The 23,953-nt window shown below is 32.6% G+C and overlaps 1 protein-coding gene across 2 annotated transcripts; it reads right to left on the bottom strand.

Annotated features, from left to right (window-relative positions):
- Nucleotides 1–3,473: 3,473 nt before the first annotated feature.
- LOC140448678 (neutral alpha-glucosidase C-like) lies at nt 3,474–23,195 on the bottom strand. 2 transcript variants are annotated; one of them, XM_072541785.1, is made up of 15 exons: nt 22,950–23,195; nt 14,957–15,046; nt 12,505–12,729; nt 12,277–12,442; nt 11,710–11,927; nt 11,423–11,624; nt 11,039–11,363; nt 10,629–10,873; nt 10,312–10,569; nt 9,975–10,215; nt 9,751–9,911; nt 9,104–9,214; nt 7,330–7,445; nt 5,826–5,899; nt 3,474–3,656 (listed from the first exon to the last, which is right to left on the bottom strand). In XM_072541785.1, the coding sequence occupies exons 1-15, from the start codon at nt 22,973–22,975 to the stop codon at nt 3,541–3,543; spliced, it is 2,574 nt and encodes an 857-aa protein (XP_072397886.1). In that variant the 5' UTR covers nt 22,976–23,195; the 3' UTR covers nt 3,474–3,540. The 2 variants fall into 2 exon arrangements, with proteins under 2 accessions (XP_072397886.1, XP_072397887.1); XM_072541786.1 differs by lacking the exon at nt 22,950–23,195 and adding an exon at nt 22,463–22,599.
- Nucleotides 23,196–23,953: the final 758 nt, after the last annotated feature.

Here is a 23,953-nt window from a genome sequence, read left to right as displayed (position 1 = left end):
ATATTTTTTATAGGCGCTTTTCTGTGGAACGTATCCACCAATATATCCAATATAGAGATAGGTCCTATGCAAAAAAAAATGTTAAAAAAGCTAAAAAATTAATCAAAAGCCTCGGACTAAATAGACAGGAAACTTTAAGACAGTCTAAGCTATGGAAAAAGGATTACGAATTGTGGAACATGAAATGTACAGGACCAGTCAAAGAAAATAAATGAAAAAATGTTGTATCGGTAAGAAAAGAAACACGGCGAATTTCAGTCACGTTAAAAATATTCCGGCGGACACATTTTCGTGCCACAGTGTATCTCGAAAACTTTTCACTTAAATTTACATTTAAATGAAAATTATCGGCGCTAAGGTGAATGAACAAAAACGTTCTTTTTAACCGAACGACAATTAAAATAGAACCATTCGAAATAAGAGGCCAATTTAGTCACAGTTTAGGTAAAAACACCTCATAGTTCACGTCAGTTTACGAGACGTTAAAGGAATTAGTGTTTACATTAAAAACAAATTAACAGACAGGAATAACAATATGTCCATTAAATAATGACTGGTATCATAATTGCCTGTAATAGTGTGAACGATAAACAACAAATAATTAAGGTACCAATTGTTTCAAAAAGCGACAATTTAGGAACGAAATTTATGTAAATTGGATTGGGAGACAAAAATATCGTGTATATTTTTAGATTTTATACATTTTTGCCGCTTTATTTACATTACTTACAATTGGTTTTGAACTAAACTGTAGATTTTTAGTAAATTAGAGTTTATTGTAAATTTGAAATAATACGAGATTTTTATATATTATAGAATGCACATAGAGTTCACTTCTTCACAGACATTTATTTGGGAGATAGATTTATTTTCATTTTAGACACACCTTGCTTTTTGCGAAATGAGTAATACCTAGAAAGATCTATCATTAAATAAATATTTATCAACTTATTTATAAAACGGAAGTTCTTTTGTATGGTAAAATAAAAACCAGATCATCCTAGGTCATCGTACAAAGAACAAGTTCAACGCAAGGGTAAGAAAGTCAACAATGGACGGAAAATCGCCGCGTCGTCTCGAGGAAATATCATTATTACTATGTTAGTTGTGAAAAACAAGAGATTAACACGTTTAAGGTCGTTTCTTGAAAGCGAAACATACAAATCTGCTCATTAAACTTGAAGTACGCGAGTGGTAAAATATAAATAGATATTCAACTATCGTCTCGATTGCGGTTACAAGACGTTTACGGTATTATTCATTTCTCAAATATTGGATTTATATGCAATTTTAATTAAATTAACTGTACAGGAATGTAAATATTTAATTAAACACATCCGGATGCTGGAACTTAACCTTAGAAAACTATAAGATTAGATAATAAGTATATTCCGGTTTTTTTTTCGCAAAAATACGAATATTTTATTTTTCTCTATATTCTCAATTCCAATTATGTTTTTTAATCTAAGAAAAATAAGCACCTCAGTGTTGCAGTGCGAACGCAGCATCCGCAAAAGTTAAATGTTTGGACTGGGATGTTAGGCGACCATATTGTCAGTCCATTTTTATCGATGAAAACCTAAACGGGCCCAAATATTTACAACTTTTACAGAATGAGATCATTCCGACAATTAGATGCCTTCCCGTTAATTTTCAGGAGGTTTATTTCCAACAGGATGGGTGTTCGGCTCACAACTCTAGAGCAACTATTGACTTCCTCTTGACTTGACTTTTTTTGGGGTTTTCTCAAAGAAAACATTTATAGGCATCAGTTTGAAAAGGCCACAAACCTAGTCGAGTTAAGGGCAAAAATACTTCATTTTTCTGCAAGCATTACACCAGCCCTGCTCCAAAATATGAGGAGAAATCTGTATGACAAGATTTGGTTACTGTTTAGCACAAGGAGGTGGAATATTTGGGCCCTTAATTCAGTAATCTGCTTTCCTAATTTTTATTTTCTGTTAGGTACATTTTACGAAGTTTGTAGGTTCTTAATTAGATTTTATTTAAAAGTACAAACGATTCTTATTCTGATTTTTTTTTCTTCTTTCTTGTCTTATTGTTATAAGCTTTGTACATAAAATTTATACAATTTTCAGTGACAATAAAGCATATTACTTATTTACAGTCCATCTAATTTACAAACCGTTGCACGTCATTATCTACGTCAGAGATCGAAGTTGACATAGTTGCCAAAGTATAAAAAAATCCTGAATCCATTTTAAATCAAATAGGTCACATAATTATTATTATACTCTTTATAACGACTATTTAAATTCTTACGTGACATTTTTGAAATAAAACACACTAATTTTGTTCTAAAAAGAACAGATTTTAGTAAATAGGTAAAAATATAAAACAAGAGGTATTCACTTTAAAATTTAAAATAATAAAGTACAAAAAGTGTCAACACCGCAACTGCCAAATAAGTGTTACCAATTTATGCCAAAATTTCACCTTCGTTCGATTACAGTTACAGTGTGTTCCGAACAAATGTTCTTCATAAAAACGCTTTATAATGCATTTATACAAATTAAATGAAACATATTGTTGTCTATTTCGTTAAGTTAACATTAATATAAACCTTTAAATATTAGTTCTACGCGTATATAATAAAATATGTCTAGTGGCTGTAATGCCAGTGTACTCGGCAAAGTGATTCTATAAAAGAACACACCTACCGCCTAAATATTTAGTGTTGGTATCATGTGACGTCACGGGCTATGACGCCGATGACGTGCAACGGTTTGTAAATTAGATGGACTGTACTTACTTATTTATTTGTATTGCTATTAAGGCTAAAAAATAACCCAAAAATTAGTTTTAGAGCATTATAATAAATATATTCTAGAGATGGGATTGCAATAAATCTTAATTCCTATGGTCAACAAAACAATGTCGTTATCTGTATTATAGTCTATATGTTACTGTTTACCCTTATTCTGTCGGTGGATACAAATTTGTGGCAGCGAGGAAAAGGTGAACCTTTCGTTGCGAGAAGAAAAAGTTCTCTTGAAGAAAAATTCATTCAAATTAAAGCTTTTTTATGTACTTTCATTCAATATTGTGCTCATTTTACCCTAAAGTATTAATTTGACATAATAAAAATAAAAATAATAAAAAAAAACACCGTTTCGCATCTTAAAAGTGCCATAAAAAATTTATAACCAACAATTTGGAGTTGCACAGACTTGGAGAGTACTCCAGGCATTTCCCTTTATATCGTTGTTCTGGTTTAAAAAATTCACTACTTAATGCACGTTTTTTCGGACTATACTGCATATACTATAATACCTGATTCACTTATTCTCTCAATATTGTAATCATCGAAGCAGTACAAGTTTGAGAATATCCTCGAAGCAATTTAAACTCAGCTGTTCACAAATAAATAGAAAAACAGAAAAACTGAAGTAAGAAAACAAAAACCTAATGGAAAACTGAAGAATTCTAACTACATGAATGATAATATAGAGTAAAATTAAACATTTATTAAAATAATATCTTATAATTCAATTTATTTATCACACAAATATCATAATTTTATAATTTCAAAGAAACCATTTTGTTTCCGTTCAACTTTTCCACTATATTCATAGTCTTCAATGGAGTACCATCGGCTAAATGTGTATAGACCGTACGGGTGTATCTCTTCTCATCTGAAAGGAAAAAAGATAGTTATATTTATCCTATTACCTAAGCTTCTATAAACCAGTGGCGCACCCAGAATTTGTCTTAGGGGGGGGGGTTTGAAATTTTTTTATGCTACCTTCATTTTGAGTCCCTAAAATTTGGGTTTTAGTTTAATTTAAAGTACTAAAGATAGCGGTGCCAAAGATTCAGGTATCTATTACCCTGCCTAGCAACTAAAACCACCCTCTCTTACTTGTGCGCAGTTGATTGTCGCACGTACCGTACTCCGAAAGTGGGGTGGCCACTGTAAGGCTGACGACATTTTTGGAACACTCCCTTCCCGTATCTAGATCTTATCTATTGTTCTGAAGCTATTTTCTTGTGGCATTTTAAAGTAATCACTATTTTATTGGGAATAAGCCACAATTGAAGGTTAAAATAAGGTTATTGACGTTTGACATTAATTCAACTTGTAAATACAATACATTTTGGAGACGGCTATCGCCGTATTCCCGTTTTCCTCCGCCAATCCTCCCGGTCCAAGGCATGCTTCTCCTCCAAACCTCTCGATTCCATCGCTCTTTTAATTCTTTCATTCCATGATCGTCGAGGTCTACCTCTTTTGTTCTTCCAAGGGGCTTCCATTTGTGAAGTTTTTGGGGCCAACGTTCGTCAGGCTTTCTCAATAGATGTCCAAACCATTTTGAACCTCTTCTTTCTATTCTGTCAATGACCGTTTCTGTAGCATTCATGTTATTTCTTATAGATTCTTTGGTCTTCCTTTCCTGCCTTGATGCTCTAGCACTTCTTCTCAAATAATCCATTTCAACTGCCAACAATCTTCTCTTCAGGTCTGCATTAATTGTCCATACTTCAGAGCCATAACAAAGAACTGATTCAACCATGGTTTGCTCTATTCTTTTTTTGTTCCTTTTGGAAATGTTGTGATCCCACCATAAGGAGTTCAGACATCCTACAATTTTACGTCCCTGATTAATTCGTGTTTAATTTCGGTTTCTTCCAAGCCGTTCTTAGGAATGAGTGGACCTAAATATTTAAAATTTTCCACTTGTTTGATTTCCACGTCCTCGTCTATCAACACTTCAAACCTTGCATCTGAATTGATAACTAAGTAAATATTCTGTTTTCTTCATGCTAACCTGTAACCCCCATTTTAAATATTCTCTCTATAGATGCTTTATCATAAATTCTAGATCATAAGAATCTTGAGCTAGGATGACTTGGTCATACGCAAAAGTTCAGGGAGAACAGTACGTCATTTTCTATGGGGATTCCCATTCCCTGGCAGGGGTTTTTCCAATTTTGGAGGGCTACCTCAATATATAAATTAAACAGTTAGAGTAACATACTGCATCCTTGTTTTAGTCCTATAGTTACTTTTATTGGCTCTGATAGTCTATATCCGATTTTTAGGTAAGTAGTGTTATCCCTGTATACTTCTGTGATTATTCCTAAAAGGTATGTACTAATGTCGAGTTGTTGTTAAGCTTGCCACAATTGAAGTCTTGGAACTGTATCATATGCCTTTTCTAGGTCGATAAAGGCTAGATGTACTTCGGTACTAACCGCTATTCTTTTTTTTATTAATTGTTGGAGTATAAACAAATTATCAGTGCAAGATCAAAGATCAAAAATTCAAAGGTCAATAAACTTATTTTAACCTTCAATTGCTACTTATTCCCATTAAAATAGTAGTAAAATAGACTCGTTCTGTCTACTTTTTCATAAGCCTAATATTAAGTATCGATATCTAAATATAATGAAAAATATTATTAATTATTGTGTATTAATTATTGTGTATTTATAATATAATAATTATTTTGTTCTACATATTTAAAGTGGTAATTTAATTATTCAATCAGCGTTTTGGATTTTTTGTATTATTTGTGAAAGACAAGTTACGTTTTCCTACTATTCTTTATATATTGTTTACTTTATATGCCCTAGGGGGGGGGGTTTAACCCCCAAACCCCCCCCCCTGGGTGCGCCACAGCTATAAACCACATTTATGTGACATCATAATATCATTTTCTTAGGTTAGGCGAAACAGTTTGCTACGCTATTTCGGCTGTAGTTTTTATTTTTTTTTTAACGGAAATCGTCTATTTTTCATCAAAAAACCAGTTATTTCAAGAATATTTTTTCGTTCACATCTATATAAATACCTGTCTTACCTTTATCTGATTGTTGATGGACAATAATTTGACCAAATGTGATTGTCATGCCGCTGAAGTCGCCATCGATTGTACTAAAAAATAGTAAATATTAGCTTTCAATCTTTAAATTAAAATAAAATGGTGTATATGAGATATCATCAAATTTTTTTTATACATTTTAAAGGCATGCGTCGTCTTTCTTTTATGTTTTCAGGCGTTTCGATGATGGAGTTATTACGGCTTCTTTGATAGATATCCAAGCTCTATTTATAGATTCTCTATTCACTCTATTTTTTCTAAATTTATTAGTTTTTCTTTTATCGCGTTTTTGTTTAGATTCCTTAACCCTATTTTCTTGGAGATCTGCTCCATTTTTCATTTTTTTTTTCAAATTTTAGTTATTAAAATAACTTATTGGGTTTCTTATGATTTTGTCTTTGGTATTTTGAGTTGATATTCAGGTATAAAATGTTCGTTTTGGAACTTTAAAGAACCTATTTGAGATGAGTTTACCACTTTGCCTTGACCCACCTTAGCATTCAAATCTACCATTACAATGGACAGTGGAAGTGTGACGTCACAACTGTCAATTACTTTCCAAACAAAAGTTGAAATGTCCAATCTCAAGACTTTTTAATTTCTATAAAGTTAACATTTTGCTTCCTCTGCTGCTTTTTCTTTTAAGTATAGTGTTTTACGATAATACCATCATAATTCAGTGTTCTATTTCTATGAAATATAGTTTAAAAGTTTAAATTAAAGACATTCTAACCTTACTTTATTGATACATGCATTTTATTGCTATTTTTATAAAACAACATGCTTTATTATTTACACAAAATTGTAAAATTGTTGTAGTAACTATTAGAATACTTAGATATTGCAAAAAGCGGAAAGATTCTGTAAAAAAAAATGAAAAAATAACGAAAAATACAAATTATCCACACTAAACAAGGTTTGTTTGGAAAGTGAAACTGACAGATGTCAATAAAATCTACGTCATCACTTCCACGGTCCATTGTAGTATATTTGGTCTTTTTTGTGGTAGTATGTCCTAGATTTCTTCATAGAACATTTTAGGGCTTCTTTCATCGTTTAGTTGACTTTTCTATGTAGAGAGTACAATAATGTTAATATTATTATTGCATAGTAGTTGAGTGTGTATCAACAAACGATATAGTAATAAAACTTTTTAAGACACTTGTGTAATTTTATAAAAGTAATTTTTATTTAACTGGAATTTATTTTCTATTATTTTCGAACCAGGGATCCCCGCGGAAGATATCTGCCAGACTTCTGTCAATGCCGCTATCATGTAGCTGTCAATTTTCGTAAGGCCCCGTATTGAAGTGTTAGATGATTCTAAATTTAGTAAAAAAGCAGTTTTTGTGTTTTCTAATAATCTAAACAAAAATTCGTTGCAATGAAGAAGGTGTAGACTAAATCTACCACATAATTAAAAATGAAAAACGAGAAATCAAGGACGTTAAAATCATTTTACTAATAACATTAAGGTACTCACCTAATATCAATTTCGTTTGGTTGATATGCCAGGTTTACATAAAAGTATCTTTGATTATTTTGGTATTCAAAACTGGTATAGTCGTCGACATAAAGATTACCACTGGCTTTATTCTCCTAAAATAATTTTTTAATTATTAATGATAACTATTTATACTCCAGCAAAGAAATAATGAAATGAGTCATACGCGTGATATCGTAAGTTATCGTAAAATTTAACTGTCCTTATGAGTTTTCCCAAAAAACGTATCAGTAGCTGAGAATTTATTTTTTATTTACCGTATGGCATATTAAGAACACATAATTAAAAGCAATATTTTTATAAAAAACGTTAAATGGAGTATTAAACGAACATCTAATACATCAATATAATCTAAAACATTTTTGGTCTCATTCAGGAATTCCATCTTCTTAGTTTTTCTTGCTGTTCTGTCAATATATTACCCTCTTTATCTCTTTACTTCTTTTGTTTGAATTCTTTTTTTGCTTTTTTTCAGTTTCTGGTAAAATTTTCTCGTCTCTATTGGCTTACTTAGATTTTGTATTTCTTGAACTTCTTTGTTCATAGTCTCTATCTTCTTTCTGCGGTGGATTTTCTTTTCTTCCTTGCGTAGTTATTTATATTTCTACTCTGCTTATCGGGTTCTGTACCCCTGTTGCATCATTAAATATGCTCTCTCTAATATTTCTCTCTATTATAATCTGATATTCTTCGTCAAAACAGTCATTCTTTGTTTACCTTTCATGCCTACTAATTGTTAAGCTGCTTCTTTCATGATGTTTCTGTTTCATTCCCACTCTTCATTTATGTTTTTATGTTGTAGTCTGTTTAGAACCTATTTCATTTTTTATACGTTTAAAATTCTGGCCTTTGCCCTACTTTCGATCCAGTAGTGGTCAAAACCCTTCTTCTTTTGGTGCCTATCCTCTGTGGATGTTGGCAATCACGTTGGTCCATACAACTTTGTTGCCAGCTGCTCCAAATAGATGTATGGTAATCATTCCTGCCCACTGTCTGATGTTCTTCAACCACGATGTCCATCTGCGCCCTTGAGATCTTTTGCCTTGTAAAATTAGTTGAATTAGTTGATACTTCTCATTGAGCATTACATGCCCTAAGTATGTCATCTTTCTGATTCTGTATGAAAGAAGGATATTGAGTGCATGACTCATTAAGTTTATAATTCTGTAATGAAAGCGTCTGGTGGCATTTGCCTTTTTGGACAGTCAGCTGGAGATTTCCAGGTGTAGAGTCTTCGAGGTAATAATTGGAAAAAGGTGTTCATTATTGCACTATCCGTTTCCTGGCAGAAACGTAGAAATAATTTCGGGGAGTATTGTATTTGTAACAATATGATTCATGTCATGAAACTCCTTTCAAATAAACAATTACACAACAATTCAATCATCGAATTCAAAATTTTCGAGAATGCATGATACACACGTGATTTCGGCTATTTTTGACCACTTGCGATGCGTGATTTGTGATTTATAGTTTCATTTAATATTTGCCAGACTATATTATATTATAATGTTAAGTAAAAAAGGTTTGAACACTTTAGGTAAACAAACATTTTCGCGCAAAATGTGTAGTGCACATGAAATATATCAAAAGGATTTACTGTAAATAAATTCGTATTATTACTGTAAAAAAAGATTATAAAAGGATTTTTTTAATTCAATTTAGAAATTACTTGTTTGCTGTACAGAAGAGTGGACCATTGGCTGTCGAGTGTCTAGCGATAATCCAAAATATTCGCCGCAAATTCACTTACCTTGTCGACGTTGACATACAAAACGAAAGGATCATTTTGCATTTCAGCCGTTGATGAACGTTCTTCGTCCCTCCTTGTAATAATGCTTCCCGCTTTGTAGAAATATGGAGACTGAAACAAAAACCATATATGTAACGATAGGATAACTTTTTTATACCTACCAAATATATATTTAAGAAATACAATAAAAAACCATTAAAGCCTACGTTGTATGTAGTCACTTGATTAGTACGGTTGAATTTAATGTATTTTTACGTTGTTCTGTGAGTTCAGAGATTAGGTGAAGCACGACGTGGTTTAACTAACTTCAAAAACTCATTTAATTAAGAACATTAGAAAATAATTACCGCTTAAAAGAATTCGCACTGAAACGTAGAATTGTCAATACTAATTTCAAAGCACGCCCCTACTGGCTTATATAATGATAACGAACTGTCTGTAAAACTGCTTACCGGGCGACGGGAACTCCGTAGATTCTCGAAAGTTATCTCTGCGTCATTAAAATTAGTTCGTGAAATATTTCGGCAGACTTCTGTACTTTTTTAACGCACATAATCGCAATCAGGGGTATGTGACTAACAACAGTGCATTGTTAAAGTGAATTCTGTTAAAAAATAGATTATTTACATACGTATATCTCTACTTACTGTTGAAATAGTTACGGGTAAGATCACTGAAGATTGCCCACTGTAAATTTTAAAAGAACCATCATCTACTCGGTACCACTGACCATCTTCCGAGCCAGGGAAGTTTACAGTCACCGATCTTGCTCCTTTTTCCATCACAGGCCTTGCTAATATATTGGAACCTACGCAACGAAAATGAAAATATGAAATCTAACTGGTTCTTAGAAAAGCATTCTTTTATTTACCCAGTAATATATGATAGTCCTGATCGACGCTGCCGGGGTAATCGTAGAAAATAGGTCTCACCACCGGATCTCCTGTTCTGGTGTGCTCATAAAACAGGGTATACCACACCGGTATATGCCTGTACCTCAGTCGAAGGGCATTTCTTATAATATCCTGAACTTCGGCGGAGTATACGTAGGGTTCTCTTCTGTCTGTGGTATTTTCTGCGTGACCTCTGTAGAAAGGCAACCAAACACCTGCCTATAAAGACATTAAAATTATATCTAAAACTGGAATTTTCTTCAAACATTATCAACAATGTTTTTAACTAGATTTCTGGTTAATATATATATTCACCTGATACCATCTTTGCACCAGCTCCGTCTCAGGATTGTTGAAAAATCCACCAATGTCAGCACCGCAAAATACCAAGCCCATGATATTAGATAAGATGCATTCTGAGTAACTGACTTGCAGGAAAGGCCAATCGGCCGTATTGTCTCCAGTCCACATTGCTGTATATCTTTGACTTCCAGCAAAGTGGGATCTGGTCAAGATAAATGGACGTTTAGTAAAGTTGTCCCTCTCCATCAGTCCTTGGTGAGTAGCCATGGTCTAGAAGACATAAAAATATTAATCACTTGACAGTTTAATCACTTATTTAAAAATCTCACCTGGAGAAAACCGTAAATATTGTGAATATCTCTATGAGCAACATTTCCATGGTGTAAAACATCAAAAGGCAACGTTTTTTCCAGCTCGTTGTCAAATACTGACGGTTCATTCATATCGTTCCATACACCAGCAAGAACGGGAGTTGATTTTTTAAATTTATCGTAGCTGTACCAGCTGGCGTAGTAGTCTCGAGCTTCTGGGTTGAGGAAATCAAGGTAGCTGGACAAACCGGGCCAACAATCACCTAAAAATAAGAATCGGAGAATAAAAAAAGACATCAGATTGTATTTAACAAATACTCAGAATCCACCACAAAGGCCCCCAATAAACTAAGTCTTAAATAATTCACTTAGCCAAATTTGACGTGGTTCAAACCAAAACCGAATAATGTATTATGAGTTTTGTGTACCTTTAAAATCTTCTCTATTGGGCGATTTAACAAAGTACTTTCCTTTCGCTCCAGTATACACTGGATAGTCCTCATCAACTTTAATGTGAGGGTCCAAAATAACCACTAGCTTTCTATTAGTACTGGACAAATTCCTCTGCAATTCTTCTGGATCAGAATAGGTCTCTGGATCCCATGTAAAATATCTCTTGCCGTCGGTATAGTCGATATCCAACCAAATGGCGTCCATCGGGAAATTGTTGGCGTCCATCTGGGCTACTACAGATTTAGTGTCTTCTTGGGTTTTGTAGGACCATCTGCATTGGTGGTAGCCCAGAGTCCACAACTGAAACAAATGATAGCATAGGAAGCCATAGAAAAGTAAATGAGAGTTTTGTATCTTACTTGAGGCATATGAGCCACTCCTGTGAGTTTCGTGAACTGTCTGACGACGTTTTTGGGTTGATTTCCGAGCAAAACGAACAGATCTAAGGTACCGCTTTCTACCATAAAGTAACTCCAGCCTGATGTAGTGTCTTCGTCGTACCAAATGTCCACCCATTGTTCAGCAGCGTTGTGCAAAAAGATACCAGACGTTTGTTTCTCACTAAAAGAATACACGCCCAACAGTCATATTGCGAAAAGATAAAGTATTGAGGCTCAAAGTGCAAAACTAAACAAACGTGACTTACGAATGTCCATATATAACAGGCACGGTTCCATATACTGCCATTGGCGAACCAACTTCATAATGATCGTTATCGGAATTTCTATTTCTATAGGGGTCCATCAGTACCTTTCCATCTGTATCTCTCGTCGATGGAAGTTCCAGTTTGATTGGATGATGATGTAAACCATAGAGTCTCTTCGCGTCGATGAATTCCGTTGCAAATGCGAAAGCATTGTCCTCCTAAAATAAAAATTATTGTAATATGACGACGTGTAGTATTTCAACACTTAAAAAAAAGGAAAACCTGGTCAATATAAAACTAATGTTAAGAAAAAATAAGCAAAGTTGTTGCACAAATTTATGGACAATGTTTCATGTATATATTTCTCATTATACGAATCTATTGGCCCCAATAATGGTTCAAAGAACGACCACAGTCATAAATTAATGCTTGAAAATTCGAAAAAGTTGATTTAGAAAGCATAAATGATAAAGGCATTTGTACATAGGATAAAAATTAGATGATTCGAACGATATCTATAAAAAAATTGTCCTGTTATTGTCCAAGTTTGTATTGTTTTTTCCTCACCTTATCAAACACCAGGTGTTCCCCGTTTAGTGCAACCTCTTTGGTGTTGTCATCATAATAGAACTCCACGTTAAAAGGAGTTCCCGCAGTTACTACAACTTTGTACGAATATGATGCATTTTTTGGTGATACAGTGACTTCTTTCTCTGACGTTTTTGCTGATATTCTAAAAATATAAACAGAACAAATGATACTCTGCACCGACCACTTATAATACAAACCACTTACTCTAAAGTTTGTGGCTCTTCCGCCAAAACATCAGCCAGTTGGTACCGTTTACTGTTCTTTTCGGCAATTTTTATCCTTGCTGTTTCATGGGCCAGTAAGGATATTTGCAGGACTAGTTCCTGACTATCGGAATTTGTCAGGGGAATCGAGACGATATTGCCAGTTTGACTTAGCTTGTCTAATTGAGCTGTAAACTTCGAGGGATTTTCAATGGTTCTCAATTTTCTGAAATAAAAAATGTAAATTATTGAGTTAGTGGTCGAAATATGGATTTTTTGGTGGTATCAGAATTTAAATAGAGGGAGATTGTAGGTTGAACAGTTAGTAACAGTAAAACAATTAATATCTTTTCTTCAATTTCTCTCTAGTCATCTCTATCTATCGCCTAAGCACGTAATCCCATATTTCTCATGTTTTAATTGACCTTTTCACTTTAGTGTATTAAAATATTCGTTTACAATCGGTTTGTATGAATCCAGATTAACTAATTTCATTTTTAACACTGTCGGTCAGATAGCCAAGCGGGTTGGGCGGCCGGCTTCTCATTCGCTGCGAGTGGTTTAGTGGATGTGGGTTCGGTCCCCAGCTCGGTGTACAGAAAAACAAAAAGTCTAACGCAGCAGTTTAAAATTCTAGATGAATCTGCGGCTTAGACTAGAATATGCTGATGTCTGATCGGCCTGTGGTGGAGCAGTACGGCAAGAGATAAGGGCTTGCGGCTCACGAAGACTGGTAACAATTTGATCTACTACTTTATCTTCTGTTGGACCCAAGTCAAGAATTACTTACTTTTGAAACTGAAGAAATGAGTGGAGTTCAAGTTCAAATTTCTCCGTCATCTAACGTAAGTCCAAGCTTAAACAACTGGAACAATTTACTGACCGTTCTGGAAAAAGACCAACATACTGTGTGGATAATACATAAAATTTGACTGTCCAAAGGCAAGACTTGTCGTCAAAATATCATTACAAAATTGCTTGGTATCAAATCAAGAACTGCAAAACTGTGTTAAAGTGTTGGAAACTTTTTTTTCCGGATGAAAGTATTTCCTATGTTGTCGACTGCACAAACCAAGAGCTTGAGAGAATGAGATGGTCCTATAAAAAATACCATAACTGTCCACCTAGACATTTTACCTTCATAGGATTACTGTATCTCTTCTGGGTGAAAAAGGCTCAGCATTTGAATGAGAACTTGAAGAACTATGGTATACTGACGGAACTGCTACTTTGTCGAAAATGCGCTTTCATACACTTCTGCAAACAATTTGCAAGATTTGATGATAGACAAGACAACAAAGATTACAAGAGCATAATTTACAATAATACGGGATCAAAATACACTCATTTGTAAATGCTAGAATGTTTTATGTTGCAAATAATATGGAAGTTTATGCAGGGAAGCAACCGAATGGAGGATTTGAATTTCCAAACGACTCCAAAGGTGTAGTAGCAAAGCCCCAATAGATTAATTCAGGAAGAAATATTACCAGTTGATCTTGCCAATGATCTATTTCTAAATTATAAATTAACTGTAGTCGGTACTCTCCGTAAAAATAAGAGAGCAATCCCTCCAGAATTCTTGGAAGTTAAGCCCCGAAAAATAATTAGTTCAATGTTCTTGTTTGGAGATAAGAAAAATCAAAGCAACCACTGCCGCTCAGCTATGTTTCTAACAAAAATAAGAACGTTTTGATGTTGTCAACCTTCCACGATGTTGATTCTATAGATCCACGTTCTGGAGAACAGCATAAACCTCGTTAATTACTAACTATAGTATCACTTTATATCAGCATCGGTTATTACTTCATAATTTTTAAATCAAAATATTCCGAAAACGGTACACAGTATCGATTTTAACCAAGAGTACCTTTTTGGTGTAAAAATGTATGATGTTTAAGTTCACTTGGAATTTTGATCGATTTCACTACCCTTAAAAATATTGTATTCAATAATACTTGGTATTAACCTTGTAACTAGCGTCCTCTGTGAGATTCAGATATAAAAACAAATTCATGAGATGTATCAGCTTCCTAAACATATTCGTATACAATTTCATTACAATGTTGCAAGTAGTTTCGGCAAAATCGTAAAAAACATTTTTTTTTCTTCATTCCTTTTATCTTGAAATAGGATGGCGTTGAAAAATTTTTTACTACGCAAACCTCAAGTACTTTTCAGTTTTTACCTATCCTAGAGACGGTGTTATCTTTTTTAAAACACCCTGTATAGGTTCATATGGATTTTGGTTCGTATAGACTATATAAAAATCAACATTAAAACAAAACCATAGGTTTTTCTGCTAAATCTCCAATTGTAATTTATTCTTTTCTATGTTGAATAATTTTGGAGCTGTTTTTAAACAAAAAAGAACATCTGGGTCACTTTTGAACTAAATTTAGACATATCGGTAGTTTTTTGATAGTTTACAGAACAAAAAAAATTGTACTTACTTGCAAAACGGTATTCTGGCGCAATCTTTGTATAAGGTGTGATTCGCACATGAGACATAGCTGGCTATCAATGCCAAAAAAAGTAAGAGTCTGAAAAAAAAATAGAAATAAATTATACAATTCGACAATGGTGAACGTTAGATTCTTGTGTTGTTTATATTTTAACGAAAACTATTTTTGTTGGGTTTCACTTCTGGATATATTTAATATTTGTAATCTTTTTAATGATAGACCAGCATTTCTGTGTCTGATTGACATAAACAAAGCGTTTGACAGAGTAAGACTCAAAGATGTAATCCATCTTCTGTATAATAGAGAAGTTTCCCTAAACATTATAAAGACTAGAGAAAACATCTAACAAAACAACAAAATGGAAGTCAGAATAAATGGACTTTGTCACGCAGACGACGGAATATTAATAGCCCAAAATGAAGATAGTCTGCAAAGACTGGTCCACAGATTTAACATAAGAGCAAAAGAATTTAATATGACAATCTCATCTCAGAAAATTAAAAAAATAGTAGTCAACAAAGAACCAACCAGATGTAAAATAGAAATTGATGGCATCAGTATTGAACAAGTAATGGAAATAAAATACCTGGGAATTATACTGTCTAGCTATGGAGACCTGAGAGATCAAGTACAAAAAGCAAATAGACTGGCAGGATGCTTTAATAACACTATATGGCGAAACAAACTCATAACTAGACTTCGGCAAATATGCATATTGCATATTTTGCATATTGTGCATATTTTATGCAAATATTTCATATTTTGGCATATTTGTATAAAAGTTTGCATAAAGTGCATAAAAGTTCAGATTTTTATACTGTATTTGAAAATTTTTAAACATACCAATTTATTTCAATTCTTGTATAAAATTTTGTAGTCATTTTAATCAAGAAATGATCGAAGTACGTAATCTCTACAGGTACAAAACATTTACAATTTCAAAGAAGATCAATTTAAGTAGCCCTTAACATTCTTAGAAAGTCTCGGTCACTGAGGCATTCAGTTATTGGATAATCGCTAAGGGTTCGCTCATTTGCATTTTATGATCTAATCCCCAAATCTATCTACAATTTACTGTATCTTAACAGCAGGTAAACGGCTAATAGTTTTGTTCCTAATTTAGGGATTTTCCAAAATCTCCCAGTTTATTGAATTAGGTACCTAAACATTTCTAATTTGATGCTCAGATTTGTAAATCATTTTTGTTTTGATATTCAAAGCGTAAACACTCGTTGTGCGTAACAAAAAGGAAGATTGTGATTTTATAATGCCTAAAACAACCAGTGCTTCAACTTGGATTAAACCTTATAAAGAGCTGTCTATGGATATGGGAAAAATCTACTGTTCAGTCTGTGGTAAAATTGTAAGTATCTAATATTTTCTATTAAATATCTAATACCTTTACTTTTTTTTTATGAAGTCAGCTATTCTAAAACACAATTATTTTTATTGTAATTGAATTAACAAAAAAAAAACTTTTGTTGAATTTTAAAATAAGTTATATGATGTACTAATGGTTAGTAACATAGTTAAACTAATTTTTGGAATAATACTGCATTTAAAACACTTAGCGAGTGTTTTTTTCCAAACCAGTTATTTGATTAACCAAAAACACCTTGTATATTTTTATATTTTAAAGGTTGGGTTAAAATAAAGGTTTTTATTTTTATTTATAGATAGCATGTGAGAAGAAATTTCAGATAGACCAACATGTGAGAACTGCTTCACACATTGCAAAAAAAAGGAAAAATAGGAGGAAAACATCAAACTTCAATGGCTAAATGTTTCCAATCTACTTCAAAAAAATTAGATGAGCAAGAAACTTTTAATCAAGACTTGTGTCGCGCATTAGTGTCTGCAAACATACCGCTTTCAAAATTAGCAAATGTAAATTTTAGTTCGTTTCTAAAAAAATATTGCAAACTTAATGTTCCAAGTGATCGGTCTCTAAGAAGAAATAATGTGAAAGGGCTATACTCGTCGGTGTTAATTAATATTAAGGAAGAAATTGCAGATAATTATTTTTACATATCTGTAGACGAAACCACTGATTCCTCAGGAAAGTATATTGCTCATTTATTGATTGGTGTTATTAAAGAAGATACCTTACCAAAATCTCATCTTATTTCATGCCAGCAACTTGAGAAAACAAATGCTTTAACAATTTCGCGTTTTATACAAGAAACATTAGCAACTTTTTTTCTTCCGACAACTATTCCTTCTAATAAATTACTGCTTATTTTATCGGATGCTGCTCCTTATATGGTGAACGCAGGACAAAATTTAAAAATATTTTTCCCAGATTTAATACATGTTACTTGTGTAGCGCATGGATTAAACAGAGTTGCAGAGGAAATACGAAAAAAGTTTCCTCTTGTAAATACCATGATATCCAGTGTCAAAAAATTATTTCTTAAATCTCCTATAAGAATTCAACTTTATAAAGAAATGCTACCTAACATTCCTCTTCCACCAGAACCTATTTTAACGCGATGGGGAACATGGTTAGAAGCAGCTAATTTTTATGCAGATCATTTTGTTAAAATAAAGAACATAATTGATACGTTAACAGATGAAAGTTCCCAATCTCTTTTGGATTCTAAACAAACTTTTCAGAGTAACTTGCTTCAACAAGAACTTTCATTTATAAAATCAAATTTTAGTTTTGTTCAAAAAACAATTACTCAGTTAGAATCACCAAAACTGTCATTGTTCGAAAGTACAGCATTAATAAAAGAATTTGCGTCATGTTGTCGGAACGTTAGAGGTAATATTGGAAAAGATATTTTAAAAAAATTTGAAGCTACTATGGAAAAAAATAAAGGTTACCATATTCTTTCTGAAGTAGTCAGTGTTCTAGCTGGAAATATTTCGGAAACAATTAATTTAGAACCAAATGTTTTGGTTAGTTTGAAAAATGCTCCCGTTACATCAGTTGATGTTGAACGAAGTTTTTCCATATATAAATATATGTACTCAGACAGAAGCCACAAGTTTTTGTTAGAAAATTTTGAACACCACTTGGTCATTTATTGTTACCATAATTCTAAATAAGTTTATTCATACTTAAAAATGATGTAGTTACTTAAAATAAATGTAAATCTTAATGAATAGTAGGAAATATTTAGTTATGTACACTTTTTTTTTAAATAAAATTGTTACTATTTTACGATTTTTTTATTTATTTGTATGCATATTTTGTAAAATATTTGCATATTTTCGGGTAAACACGTGCATATTTATGCGCATATTTTCTACATTTTTATTTGCATATTTGCCGAAGTCTACTCATAACACTCAGATGAAGTCAAGAATTTATAAAGCCAGTGTAAGACTAATAATGTCATATGCCTCAGAAACAAGACCCGACACAGTCACAATGTAAAGGCTACTGGAAACGGCAGAGATGAGAGTACTGAGAAGAATTACAGGAAATACGCTGACAGCTCGAAAGAGAAGTGAAGACATTAGAAGAAAATGTAACGTAGTGTATAAATGAATGGACACAAAATAGAAAAAAAGAATGGAATAACAACATAAGCAGAATGGAGGAGACCCGTGTCGTCAAAATAGCAAGAGATAAGTCACCAATCGGCAGAAGAAGAGAAGAGGAAGAATAATATTTGTAATGAGGAGGACAAACCTCTTCACCTTGTCCTTTGGAAGCATCCGATATTGGCCTATTAGAGGAGGAAGATCCTGTGAGGACACAAGGTTACTAAAAAATATGCTTCGATCTAACTATAACCTAATCTGGTATGGACATATGCGAAGGATGAACGAAATAAAAATACCGCTGATAAAATACTTTCTAACACACCTTTATAAAGTGTTATAAAATCCTTTATAACACTTTATAACACAGAATAGGTTTTAAAAATTCACCAATTAGTGTGTAAAATCAATCTTTTTTACCCACATCTTGGGCTATAAATAATATACCAATTAAAAACAAAAACACCATTTTAATCTTCAAGTTTCGCATTCTTTTGTTATGAAAGATATCAAGAGCTAAATTTACACAAATCCATCTTATATTGTATATATGTTTTCAATATAATCCGTTGCACAATAAGAATATCATTGTCCTCGCTAAAAAAAATCACGTAGACTGAATTTTAAAACAATTCTTCTTGTGGCTAAGCTTCTTTATATTCACAACAAAATTGAAGTTACTGTAAGAAGTGGAACCATTAAGTAACATTCTAGGTGTTGTTATGTATATTGATCACAAATACTACTTTACCAAAAAAGGATTCGTATTGGTATTGGGATCATTGGGCACGTTCTTGATAGTGTGCGTAATGTAAAAATCTTCAAAATTTGCCGTGTAAAGCCAGATTTGAACTTTTTTGGATGTTGTAACCTCTGACGAAGTTATTAAATACAGAAAATCAACACCCGCTAATACATAATGAAATTACCATTCAAATCACGCCATAAATAATATAGAGAGCATCGTTAAATTTTATATCAATTAATGAATATTCATTGTATATTTTAAAAGCGACTGAATGTTCAAAAAACTTCAACTACAACATTTTCAACGGCAATAAAATATCTTAAGCTACTTCGAAATGAAGAAAAAAAATGTCTTTTAATTCAGATAGTTTTTTCTTGTGGTTAAAACAAGATCATCTGAATATACTTTTTTAAGTTTTCTTCCATGGTAGGTGCTTCATAGATTGTAATTTATAATAGTCTCAAATAAAAACTGATGTGGCATTTTCTGGTGAATCGATGTTAACACTATTTTTTACAAAATTGTAAGTAAGTGGAATTGGTACAATATATTCTTTTTAAGTTTTTTCATTAACATCCTCCTCGTTTCCCAAATCTACAACGTAGAAATCCCTGCTTGAACTTTGTACCATACTGGATATCTATTCTTGCAAATATTGTTTCAAATTTACGACTTGACGTGTAAAAGTAACAGTTGGAATTAGGTCAAATATCGATATTTCCTTCATATCCACTAGTCTACAAATCCCACAAAAACAGAAAGTTTATTATAGGACGACACCACAACCTAATTTAAATATTTCTTAATGTCGGCCATGTTTGTCAGCGATGTAAACAGCGCTAGCTCTGACGGTCTGGTCCCACAATGACGAAAACTCTTCGGCACTTAGGCTTAGCACCAATATGTCCGTGAAAGAGTTAACATAGCTAAATAAGAATTAACGACAATTGTATAATTCAGAAAATATAGCTAATATTTATTAAAATAACCAAGCGAACATAATACGGATCTAGTAAATAATTTTATTGATATAAGTATTGATAAAAGAACAATATATTAACAGAAATAAAAAAATCGGTTGCCTGTAAAGTCGGTTTTACGGGCGAAGATTTTACGTGACAACGTCTTTTTCTCGGTAGAATATTTATTGATATGAATATTATTAAATTGCACAATAGGAACAAGGAATTGAATGAAAATAAGAATTGCATTACCGATTTATTAGGTATTTTATATATTATTTATATTTTATATATTATATTTTTATATATTATTTTATATATTATTTATTTTATATTATATTATTGATCTTATTATTTTCTACAAAATTTATTTGAAAATTTTTTCGATATATCAATTAGTTGCGGAGATATCGATCATTGAAGTTATTGTTTGCTACCAGTATTTTATATATTTATTTTTTTCAGTTATAAAAAATTACTATTTCCAATTGTGTCTACCAAGTATGGTCACATGTATTTGCCTACATATTAAATAATAATAAGTACAGATAATGTTATGTGACGTTCACTTCTGATTATATATATTTTAATATTTTTAATTTTAAAGAATCAATTTGAAAATCAAAACACTTATTCAGATCGAAGGTTCAAATTTTTGCTAAATAAATTTGAAATTAATTAAAATTTGTAAATGTAAATGGTAAAGTTGAAAATTAAAACATTTACTAAAATTGGAATTTGAAATTCTTGCTAAACACAGTTAAATTCTAACTCCGCGCGTGGTGATTGGTCGGTTTAGTTCGTTTGTTTGGTCGCCCTGTTTTGACAGGTTAGAAGTTATAATTTGTTATTTTAAATGTTTGACTAGCAATACGCGCTGTTTCTTCTCAATCGACTGAATTACGATTGATTGCAGAGTGATTTAAACTAATAATTTACTTAACACTATCAACATTTGTCAATAGTATGACATAACCTATAAACTCAGTTTCTCAACTTTTGTGTCAATCTAACAATTAATCAATCAATCATAGTTTACGATAATGAAATATTAGTGTACAATTATTTACCTTTATTGTTGTAGTTGTTGTAAATGACGAATCTAAGCACTCCACATTTTCACTACAGACACAGCTGACGATACTTTCAACGATTTTCAACTTTAGCGATTCAACGCGCCTAATTCTCTAGTGCCGCGCGCAGCGGACCGATCATGTTTGAGTGGGAGAGAGACGCAAGGCATTCGCCGGTCCGGCGGGCCTCTCCCTCGTTCGGCGACTCACTGTAACAGACGTGAGCGGGCGTTACACTTTTTCTTAAATGACTCCGAGCCACAACCTAATTTAAGACGTTGTCACGTCAAAAGGATTAAATGAGTGTGGGAGAACGATAGAGTGTCTGATCAGATATGTCAGTCGTAGATGTCTAAAACCATTTCCAGAAAGTACCATCCTTCTTCTTACAAAAATAATGAATTCATGTCTAAAAAATAGTTGTTTTCCTACTCCTTAGAAAATGGCTACACAATCATGTTACCCAAACTGGGTAAACCTCGTAAAGTTGTGGAATCCTACAGATCTACATCTCTAATAATTAACGCTAGAGAAAATCCTTGAGTATATCCTTAAGGAGAGGCTCACCAGTTTTCTTGAAGCCCACAATATCATCCCTAACTATCAATATGGATTCTAATCTTGTAAATCTATATAACATACATTAATAGATCTGACAGCAGAAGTCACACAATCTATAAATGACAACAAGTTTAAAGTTTAAAGTTCACTCCACTAGCTGGACTCCCACAGGGTACAATCCTAGTACCGCTGTCGTACATGATATACAACAGTGACCTCACAACCCAAAATTTACTAGGCAAACAGCTGTTTCTCTAAAGACAAGACTTTCACTCCGATCAGAAAACATATCTCAAGCGGCCGTCCACATTTGTTGCACTTCAAAAAATCTGCAAAACCCAAGGATGGACTTTTCAGACCTCCATTTGTACTGATCTACAAAACAATAAAGAACAAACCCTGAAGAAGGATATAAAATTCCTAAATGGGAACAATGTCACAAGTGTTCTAATCCTAAATCTAAATAAAGTTTTCTTTCTAAATCTTTAATAGAACGTTAAAGAACAAGTCCGGAGCTCTTCTAGGATTTACTGCTCTGAATGAGCCATAAGTCCGTCTGCGGGTGGATTTTTAAATAAAAATAAATCGTCCCCAAGGCGAAGAACTTCATGGTACAGAAGTGAAGGAAAAATGTAAAGAAAAGAAAAATGTTTACCTGAAATACATGTCAACCAAAATACAAGAGGCATACCAAAATTACAGGAAAATTAGAAAAAAATACTCTGTTACACAGACGACGCAATATTGATACCCCAAGATGAAGACAGTCTGCAATGGTCCACAGATTTAACGGCAATAATAACTTCACAGATTATCAAATCAAAAAACTAGTTTATCAAGGATGCTAATTAATTCTATAAGAATGAAATATAAAAAGAATTTGATGTGGCTATTGACAGAAAAGTAAAGAAATAGACCGAACATATGTACTATTATCAATTTTTCCAGCTTTTCCCAATGATATGCTCTGTAAGTACCAACAAAACTTTTTATTCGAGAAGAAATCGAATGATTTCACCTTCAACAACATTTCTAATACATCAAGGTTAAGCTTAGTTAATCAAAAACTATAAAATTTTGCTAATAGCATCCACACATCGTTTTCTCTCATACACTGATAAAATTATTAATAAAAATCCTACCTTAACATCTTGTCTGACCTTTCCATACGTTGACACTGAACAAGTTAGCTTTTATAACGACCATTAGTTCGTCCAATTTATTATATTTATCGTCATCGACTTTTTCAAGAGTCTTGTTGGTAAATATCCACTTATAGGTACTTAAAATAAATATTTAATCATATCGATGATAGCAGCGGAGCCCGCCAACACTATGATATCAATAGTGTTGTTTTTCTACATTTTTTTAATTTGTTCACAACGGAATTTTCTGAAAATTGTTTACAATTTGTCGGATGTAGTAGTTTGAAGAGCATTTTGACGTGTTTAGTAATGCTACTAATCTTATCTGCTTTGGAAAACCATAACAAAAATGTTATCTACTTACTAATTTGTTGAGAAATGAACCAAAATTTGACGTAGAACTTGGGGACGAAATTTTTTGTATTATTAACATTGTTTCAAATTATCTATACAAGGTTTTTTATCTTTATTGTATTTTAAAATTAAAATATATATAAAATATGTAATGGTTTTTTTATACATAAAAAGAGATGCATAAATATACATATATATACAAAACCAGTTCTCAATCAATAATAGACTATGTAATTGTTCGATAAGAAGAGAAATGTTCAAAGCAATGAAAGAGCTAGGAATACCAAATCAGTTGGTTAATTTAGGAAAACTAAATCTTGACATTAGACTGGCATGAGCGGCATTTGGCAAACTAAGCTACATTCTTAAAAACAAAAGATATCCACAGCATCTTAAGACGCTGTAGTATACAATTAGTATATAATCAGTATACAAAGTATACAATCAATGCCTACTCCCTGTTCTCACTTATAGTTCCCAAACGTGGACATTTACAAAAGCAAACATGAACAAAATCATAAAAACCCAAAGAGCAATGGAAAGAGAAATGTTGCACCCAAGACTAATGGATAAAAAGAGAAACGAGTGGATAAGAGAGAAAACAAAAGTAAGGGATTTTAAACGAGAGTGTTGTCGTCTGACAGATT

This window comes from Diabrotica undecimpunctata, chromosome 8 (genome assembly GCF_040954645.1).
Source record: "Diabrotica undecimpunctata isolate CICGRU chromosome 8, icDiaUnde3, whole genome shotgun sequence".
NCBI lineage: Eukaryota > Metazoa > Arthropoda > Insecta > Coleoptera > Chrysomelidae > Diabrotica > Diabrotica undecimpunctata.
Note: the sequence above shows the minus strand (reverse complement) of the source record. Positions and strands in the feature narration are given on the sequence as shown.

Coding starts and splice junctions, on each gene's coding strand:
- LOC140448678 (XM_072541785.1), bottom strand. CDS start 22,975: ATGGAAAGGTCAGACAAGATGTTAAG. Junction 10,874..11,038: donor CAATAGAGAAGATTTTAAAG/GTACACAAAACT, acceptor TCTTATTTTTAG/GTGATTGTTGGCCCGGTTTG. Junction 10,570..10,628: donor ATATTTACGGTTTTCTCCAG/GTGAGATTTTTA, acceptor TATGTCTTCTAG/ACCATGGCTACTCACCAAGG.